General features: G+C 40.5%; 1 protein-coding gene across 1 annotated transcript; it reads left to right on the plus strand.

The window, feature by feature from the left end:
- Nucleotides 1–893: 893 nt before the first annotated feature.
- LOC121927606 (beta-Ala-His dipeptidase-like) lies at nucleotides 894–9,590 on the plus strand (the record flags this gene model as incomplete). Its single annotated transcript, XM_042461377.1, has 8 exons — nucleotides 894–1,125; nucleotides 5,282–5,386; nucleotides 5,497–5,640; nucleotides 6,183–6,345; nucleotides 7,545–7,627; nucleotides 7,729–7,926; nucleotides 8,802–8,886; nucleotides 9,397–9,590. Coding segments are annotated over exons 1-8 (975 nt in total), but the record flags the coding sequence as incomplete, so codon positions are not given.
- Nucleotides 9,591–9,596: the final 6 nt, after the last annotated feature.

Here is a 9,596-nt window from a genome sequence, read left to right on the forward strand (position 1 = left end):
CAGAATGGCCCAGCTAGCCTGACAACCAGCCATAAGAAAATAAGAAGCTGCCTTATACCAAAGTTAGGTGATTGGTCGATCTAATTTAGGAGTGGGAGTCATGTGGCCTTCCAGATATTGCCAGACTGCCAGTCCCAGCAGCCCAAGGCAGCAGAGCCAGTGATGAGGAATGCTGGGATGGCAGTCAAAAACATTAGTAGGACAGCATGATTCCTATCTGCTGATCTAATGAAATGTTTTCTACACTCGCTCTCCAAAGATTTAAAATGAGGAGGATGGGGGATAAACCTGCAAAGCTATGGCCTTCTTCTAGCTCTTCTGATTTAGCTGCTTTCCCCAAAGTATGGCCCAGTTTCAGACATTGTGGACATGTTGGAGCAACAAGCATCTTATAGAGTCTACAATTAGGGCTATTCTTCCAGGTCCTTTTACAGAGAAATCATTTTCATATTTTAAGCTAATTTCCCTGCAATCAGACCTAGCATTAGTATAGTCATCTTTAGACATCTGGATCCACTGCTTATGTCGTCCATGTCCCCCTTTAAACAAAATCATAAGATGTTACTCAGAGCAGTCTAGCCACCATTTTACTTTCTCATGAAACACCACAACATAACACTGTTCAGACTCTCACAGAGATGTGAATTTTCAAGTTCTGATAAGAACATAGATGTTTTATACCAGCTTGGACTAATTGTCCAACTAGACTAGTATTGGCAACTAAACCAGTGGCAGTAGCTTTCCCAAGTTTTCCATTTCTCTAAGTATGAAGGTGAGAGACTGGCCGTTTCCGTATTTCATAAGGGCTAAACAATGTACACCTCACAAAACTTCACTGATTGTTGATGGGAAAGGGGGAAAAGAACACAAGCAAAATCCACAATTAGCAAAGCTCCATACAAAGATGACAGCATAAGGATTTACCGACAGTAAAACTAGATTGTTAGAACCAACAAACAGTCAGTTGAAAAATTAACAAACTGTTTGGACAGGCTAAATAAACAGTTGAATCTGAGACAGAAAACCTGCAGAATTTTTTTCTGTAGAAGACATCCCATACTTTGCTGATTCGGTTAGCAAACGGACTCAGAGGAAATTCTATTACTGCTTGGTTCTACTGCTATGGTGATGTATTATCTTTTTCTTTTCTTATTTGCCTTTGTTGAAGATAGTTGTAGAAACATTTGAGATGACAAAGTGTTTAACACAACCCTGTGCGGTGAGGCTTTTTGTTCAGTGCTGGGAGCATAGAGCTTTCCAGCCCTTAGGAGCTACTGTTGGAAGTCTGAGAAAATTAGGGGACAAGCAGAGCTAGTTCTACCACGGAGCAGAGTTGGACAACTGTCTCAGGCAGCAGATGTGGAGAACAGTGGAAGGGGTCTATTTCCCTCTATTGGGGGTCAGGCATCATATGCCTGTACTGCACCCCCTTAATACCCCTGTTACTTCAATATGGCACAGGATTAGGGTTAATGTCACCATTTTGAGTGATTAAGTAAGTTTCAGCTGCCAGGCAACTTTTGCACTGGGGACAGGACAAGGGGTACTTGGGCTGGCCCTAAAGGGAGATGAGGGATTTGGTGAGAGAGAAAAAAGGAAAGGGAAATCATAAAGAAAATAGAAGAATAAGGCTGAACTACACATAACATTAAAGACATACAGTGCAGATGATTCTTGATGTTTTACTTAATCATAAACAGCTTGAGAAATGAAGGCTGGAATTCTGTTGGGGCAATGCATCTTCGTAAGCAGACATACGCCTGTGGGAATCAGAATTGTGCAGTTGTGCAGCGTTTTTATCTAGTAGAAGGCTGCTGTTACATTACTACATAGCAGAGCCAGCAATATGCCTTATATGTATTGGTGCTTGATTCACAATGGGACTGATGCGCATCGGTCCTGATGCACATCACATCTGTCCCAATGAATATTGGGCACCAGTGTGCCAGTAAACATTTTCACAATTCTGGATTTCTTTGCATACTTGGCCAAGTATACGCAAAGTTACGTTATGTAAAAGGTCTTATACAATTCTGACCTAGTTCCTCTGATCAGCATTTCCTAGAATCTCCCAGCCATTGGCCATACTAGCAGAGGATTCAGGGGGATATAGTCCAAAAAGTAACTTTTCTAAGTGCTCACAAGAGCATGTATTGGGGGCCCTGATTCAGACTATTTATTTATTTATTGAATTTATATACCACCTTTCTCCTTACAATACCTTTAAAAGTTTAAGCTAAAACATTAGTTTATAAAAGTTTTTAAAAGAATTAAATAACATTATTTTTTAAATAATTAAAACGAAACAGCACTATATACTCATATATAAGTCTAGAAATGTTAGTCAAAAACCTAGGTCAGCATGTCCACAGGTCAATGTAAGCACTGTACTTTAACTGTCATTTAAAAAAGCAACACCGCCTTATGAAAGTTCAATCCAGTGGCTTTCTGATTCATAGATCTCATCTCTGAGGCTCCACACTTCATACTTCTTGCTGGGCTGTCCCTGCCTTCAACTGTATTGTTTTAAATTGCACATTGGTTTGAGGTCCCTGGTGAGCAGAAAATTTCTTTAGAAATATTGTGAAGGTATAATAAATAATACTAAATTAAATAGAGGGCAGTAGCTATCTTAGCCAACGATAGCCGAGAGTAGCAAATGCTGTTACCTGACCATTCTTCTTGATTCCTCATCTCACATGTTCACTGGACCCCCATGTTAATGATTCCTTGTTGCTCATTTAAGTTGATTGCCTGATTGCCTTTTTTCCATGTATTACAAAAGAAAATCCCTTGACTGAGCAAGCAGATAGAGAGGCAATCACCCTAAGCCATGCTGTTCAGTAGGCACAATTGCTCCTGCATTGCAACATGTTTGAGCATGCAGATGCTGGAAGTGACTGGCATCAGGGTGTTGTGAGTGAGAGCTGTGTTTATTTGCTCTTTGAACCCTAGCCAAGCTAACTTCTCCCTCCTGTCCCCTTTTGACATCAGTGGCCAGGCCAGTCCATTTCCATCTCTCTCTGTATGAATCACATTTTCCTTCTCCATAGGCAGCAAAAATATCTTGGGTCACCCCTATCTTACAGGCTTTTACTTTGTACCCAGTCTATACAAATCTGCAAGTAAAAGAACAGTTATAGTCCATATAAAAGAGAAACTTTTTTTACAAAATGGGTAGGATTGTAAATACAAGGAGAAAAATAACATCAGAAAATTTCTTATTGGAGAATACTCTTAAACACAGGTGCATTTGGTTTGCATGGATTCCTTTTGTTTACATGAGAAACCCAAAGGTGATTCAGAATCAGGGCAAGCATTACTGGAAATCATAACAAACACAAGTATTATTTTCTCCTCCTATTAAAAATAAAATATAATTGGGAACAGAAGATGGAGAATTTCTATCCTCATAGCAAAATGGAAGCCAGGCACAGACTACAGCACACAGATAATGAACTAATTATATAAAAAATTAGAATAAAATTGAAGAAGATGCCAAAATATGGTTTAAGAACATCTCAATAGAATTTACAGAGAAACAGAGAAATAGATGTGCACTATAAAGTATAATGGAGTAGGAACCAGAAGAACTATGGTCAGAAGCTAGGGACACAATCAGAGAGGAATCTAGGAAGATACTATCTGTGGCCAAAAAGAAAGAGAAGAAACAATGGATGACAGAAAAAATACTTCAGGCAGAAAGGAAAGATGAAAAGCAAAAGATCAGGGAGACATAACAGAACCAGATCCAGAACCATGAATGCAACTGTACAAAGAATAGTGCACAAGGATGAAGAGAACAATAGTAATAATCAATTCAAGGAAGTAGAGGCCAACAACAAAAAAGGAACAACAAGAGACCTATTTCCATGGATTCAAACTAAAATTTAAACCTAGACTAGGGACAATCTATGATTACAGCCAGAGAAAGGCTATGGAAATGACTGTAAGTGCTTGAGTGGTGGCTGGAACTGAGGGGCTGTATAAACAGCCCGTTCAGAGGCAGCTCTATGATGCCCCTGAACAGGATGGTTTGGGGATGCAGCAGCCGCACGCCACACCCCTAACCCACTGTAAATAGGAGCCGGGAAAAAAAGGCTCCTATTTGTGCCCTAGAACAGTACCATAAGTGCCGCAGCGCGGCCTTATGATGCCCGTCATACGCAGCACCGTGTAAGCATCCACATGAGCAGTGTCATCGTGGCATGCCCTGTCTGTATGGGCGTGCACCAAGATGGCGACTGGCGTGCGCAGTAGGGTTGCTGAGCGTGGAAACGCTCAGCCCTCACACAACCCTAGTCCGTGGTCAGGCCGACACAAAGTGCCGGTCTGTACCAGGACTAAGAGAGTTCAAATGTGAGAGTTTAATTAGGGTGACTAAGGGCCGGTGTAGACTGGCCCTTTGTGACACCCTCGTCACATGCTAGGGTTGCCTCGGGACAGTGCTTCCACACACTCCTCAATCTTAGCACGTGACGAAGGCATCACAATGGCGGTGCTCTGTACACATGGGAGCTGCCATTGTTACACAAGTGCCATGCAGCATCCGCACGGCGCTGCGTGGTGCTTGTGTAATAAGTGCGCCAGTAGTACACTGTGGTGCACTTGTTATGCCCCAGCTGTGACGCTTTTTGCGAGTTCTTTTTACTCTGCAGGGAAGCCGCGCGGTTTGGCGGGTGCGGCTTCCCTATGGAGGGAAAACAGGCGCCGGCAGGCTGCCCTTTTTGGGCGATATGTACCATGCCCTAGGAAATCACAGTTTGCCAGAAAGGATATAAAGTTATAAGGAAACAATTACAAAGACAAGCGAAAGGAACTGTCAAACTGTGTAACAAATAAAGTATTTAAACACCATATCCAATGTGAACACCATCCACTAAAAGAGATACTGTATTCAGCCTGACTTGTAAATAAATCTATTGCTTTGCTTCAGCAAGCAGCTGTCTGGAGTGATCTAAAAAATAGAATACATTAAAATGCTACCATCATTGAGAAAAGTCTTTTAGGTTTGGGACACATTAGACAGTGGGTGTGTGGCTGTCAAAGAGTGATTGATGCCAAGCTGGGAAAGACTCTGTGGCCCAGAGATCTGGCATGACGAAAGAGTTGTAGTACAGAAGACACACAAGATAGTCCTGAGTTCGAGTGTCTTCATCAAATAACTGATGGCAGTGGTTGTGCTGCCATCCAAGAGAAGTGGTTTGGGTGGGTGAGTCTCAGTGGTGGTAGCAGTGGTGGTAGTGATGATGATGATAATAATAATAATATCACCTTACAGATTAGCCTACTATTTCTTCTCCTTTTCACAAAAATTGTGGCTGAAGCACCACCAGACTCTACAGTATTTGGCTACATTGAGGAACATCAAGACAAATATGTACAGGTACATCTAGAAAACTACTCTTGGGCTGCTTTTGAGAGAAGATGGAAAAGTGCAGTGAAAGGGACTCGCCTTGAGAGCAGGTTTTCATTCACAATTTCCTCTTCCCACAGAGACTCAAAGATTGGGTGTCTATTGAAAGTGACTCCAGTAATCCTGAAAAAAGAGATCAGGTGGTTAAAATGATGAATTTAACTGCTGAGCAGCTAATGCAGTTAGGTGCTACTGTTGAATTGGTGGAATTGGGGAAGCAAAAGGTAAGCCATTTCTATAGTGATTCAGCATGAAATCTATTTTTAAGAACACCACCTAAAATACTTTGTTAAACCTCAGAAATTTGAGTCTAGGTGCACTAAACTCTATGGATTTTACCTCATGGGAAAATTGGGGGTTTAAACAGTGGAAATTGTGTGAAAATCGTGCAATTACTTTTAACATTTTCACACACATTGTGATTAAAGAGCCATTATCCCAGGAATAAACAGGCAATAAACAGCAACAAATCATTCACGGAAATTAGACTGGAACACGTCCCATAAAAAGCACAGTATGGAATTGGCGTGAGGGATTAGCAGTGCTGAACACCTGCCAAGAGCAATTGACCCCCATAATAGTTCAACTGCCAATATTGTTTCTCAGGTTGCCTGGTCCTGCTCCTGCTCCTAGTGTTCATCTCCCTTGCTGTTGTTTCCTGTTTATTTTCTGAATGGTTTCCTGAAATTTCCCCCATCATGATAATTATATTATTTGTAAGCCATTGCTAGTTCATGGGATAAAGAATGCACCCTTTCTATTGTAGTTACAAAATGGAAATGAGATTCCTTTGCCACCTGTAATTCTGGCAGAAATTAGAAAGGATCCTAAAAAACCCACCGTTTGTTTTTATGGACATCTGGATGTGCAGCCAGCCAAATATGAAGATGGATGGTCAACCCAGCCGTATAATTTGGAAGAAAAGAATGGTGAGTATTTATGCCTATTAAATGGTGATATGATAAAAATAATATGCCACTGGATAGTAGTTGTTGGATGGCAAGAGATCTCTCATCTTTAGGTCTTGCTTGTGGGCTTCCCAGAGAAACATGATTGGCAACTATAGATAGAATGGACCAGCAGGATGCTGGACATTTGGTCTGACCCAATAGGGTTCTAATGTCTTGTAATTTGCAAAATAAGGACCAGAATCCTATTGGTGTCTTAAACATTTGGAAAGTGCTGGGCATTTTTGTCTGAAGCAGAATTGAAGTATTCAGTTGAAGGTTGTGGAAGCAGAGTTGCACAATGGTGCCATTCTGTAAGTACATACACAGATGGGTGCACATGCAGTCCATATGTCAATGTACACGCACAAGCATATGTGGCTGGCCATTTGTTTCTACAATGTTGTGATTCAACATAAGGGATGTATAGCATAATCAGGATGGAGATTTATAACACATAACCCTGATGCAGTCTATCAGCCACAATAAAACTGACATATGTTTTGCACTGCAGAAATAATGCATTTTGACACTGGTTTAACTGCCATGGCTTAGTGTTACAGAATTCTGGGATTTGTAGTTTTGTGATATATTTAGCCTTTTCTGTCAGACAGCTATGGTGCCACAACAAACTCCAAACCCCAGGATTCCATAGCATTGAGCCGTGGCTGTTAAAGTGGTGTCGAACTGGATTATTTCTGCAGTGCAAGTGCAGCCTAGAACTCAAGCCCTGAGATCAGGAAACCCTAACAAAGGTGAGTAACAGTAACATACCCTTTGGAAGACTACCCGAAAATGGAAACCAAAAGCTAGAAGTGTCTGGAGATCCATTTCTGGATTTCAAAAACAAACATTTTAAAAAATGATAAACAGCACAGGGAGGCCCTGAAACTTATTTGATTGGGAAACTGTTGCACTGAAGTCTTCTAGAAGAGGCATTTTAGCCTTTTTTGCCACAAAACAAGGGGAGGAGATCTGCAGAGTCTGGAGGGGTTGAGGTCTACAAAACCATCCTCAGTGGCCATATAGGGTTCTAGGTGTGCACCTTGTCTACCCCTCATTTAGATTTTTTTGCCATTCCCTACCTTCTGCCTTCAAAGCACAGATTCAGGACACAGCTTTGAGAGATGCCAAGTGGATTCTAGGAGCATAACTATCATGATTTCATTCTTCTTTTTAAGGCAGCCTGTATGGACGTGGAACCTCCGATGACAAAGGGCAAGTTTTGGCTGTACTTCACGCAATAGAAGCACTTCAAAAACATGTACTGTATATGTCTTCTTAAAACCTACTAATTCCAAATTGTTGTAGTCTGCAATTGAAAAATAACACCCTAACAAAATTGTTTAAACCATATTCTACTAGGAACTCCCTGTGAACGTGAAATTTGTGTTTGAAGGTATGGAGGAAGTAGGATCCAATGGGCTGTTCACACTCGTTGAAGAAAGAAATAGTACATTTTTTTCAGATGTTGATTATATTGTGATCACTGATACCACGTGGCTCAGCAAAAAACCTGGTATTACCTATGGAACAAGGGGGAACTGCTACTTCTTTATTGAGGTATGAAGTGGAGAACAGCATGTTAATATGTTGATTTTACAGACACATTCCATATTAGCTAAAATTAGGGCTTTTATTGAACAAATTCATCACTCTTTTCCAAAGGTATATAAAAAGAAGCAACACCTCCCAAAGAATTCCCTCCTAAGGGAGTTAGGTTGGTCCTATTGCTGTTGCGTGTATGTGGCTAATTTTTAAAAAATGGTTTTAAAATTTGTCATATTAAGGTCTGTCTTCTAAAATCAAATTTTTTATTTGTATCCAACACAGGACAATTAATAGAATGAAAATATAGATATATGTGCATATGAATTGTTTGTAGTGTGTAATCATCTGCCAGTCTCCAGATCCTGTCAGTTTTTACTAGCCAGGTTATGAAGTGTTGGCAGGGTGCGTGAGTATGAAGGAGATTATTCATTTCATTTTTAAAGGCATCTTAGAGCTACTTTTTTATCTACAGTATGATTATGTACATACAGTACGAACCCCCCTCCATGAATTCGATATCTGGGGCTCCACTTATGTCTGAAAAAAATGTGCTCTCTCTAGACATTTCTAGGTCCTCCAATTTTATGGTATGCTTGGGCTGGAAGTTGTTCGCCTCATTGAAAATGATAGGGTTCCCTATGATTAATGGTTTCAGGTATCCATAGTTGCTCTTGATGGATACAGGGTTTGTGTGCTGTAATATGGATGTTAATTCAAGACACTGCCACAAAACTTTACGTTGGTACAAAATATCCATCTCCATTTAGCCAGCTCTGCAGTTTGTAAGCTGTATGGTAAAAGAACCTTTTAAGGATACTTTCCTATACACGAGTGCCTTAAACGACAATTGACTTGAACCTTTTCTTCTCTTTCTTCCTTTTTTGCAGGTGGAATGTGCTGCTCAGGATTTGCATTCAGGGAGTTTTGGGGGTGTGCTTCATGAAGCAACCAGTGACTTAATATTTTTGTTGAGTAAGTAGAGTGTACAACTAAACTACAGATTGCAGAATGGCTTCTGGTAGCTGACGAGCAAACTTCCACATGAATGCATGAAATCCATCAGTCCATTGTCCCATCATGCCAGCCCAGTATAGTCTCTTGGCTACATGGAGAATAGTCTGATTCGCCTCTGATGCAGAAGCTGTTCTTTTCCTGGGGTCTAGACCATGCAGAGCAAATCTTATTGTGCGTCCTACTGTAAACATTGCTTCTCTATAGGCATTCTAATGAACATTAACCTGCAGAGGGTAAGGCCTTGCCTAAGAAAATCCTATGAAATGAGGGGATTGCCATCAATTGACAGATGACTCACACAAACAGACACTATAGAAGAGCGTAAAGAAAAAATGAGGTTAAAGTACAACTTTGAGAATCATGCCCAATTTCAGTCATTTTTGAAAAAAATAAATAATGTTGGAGGTCTTGCTGTCTGTGCAATATCTGCTGAATACAACTGTTCAGAACTTATACATTTGTTTTTAGACTCTCTGGCTGATTCCTCTGGTAAAATCCTGGTCCCTGGAATTTATGATGCAGTTGCTAATGTTTCAGAAAAAGAAAAGGAATATTTTGAAAATGCAGAATTTAATCTCGAGGAGATGAAGGCCAAATTTGGAATAAAGAAGTTTAAATACAACACTAAAGTATGTGTCAAATTGGTTTTATACAGAATTTTATTTAAA

The sequence above is a fragment of the Sceloporus undulatus genome, chromosome 4, assembly GCF_019175285.1.
Source record: "Sceloporus undulatus isolate JIND9_A2432 ecotype Alabama chromosome 4, SceUnd_v1.1, whole genome shotgun sequence".
NCBI classification, from domain to species: Eukaryota; Metazoa; Chordata; class Lepidosauria; order Squamata; family Phrynosomatidae; genus Sceloporus; species Sceloporus undulatus.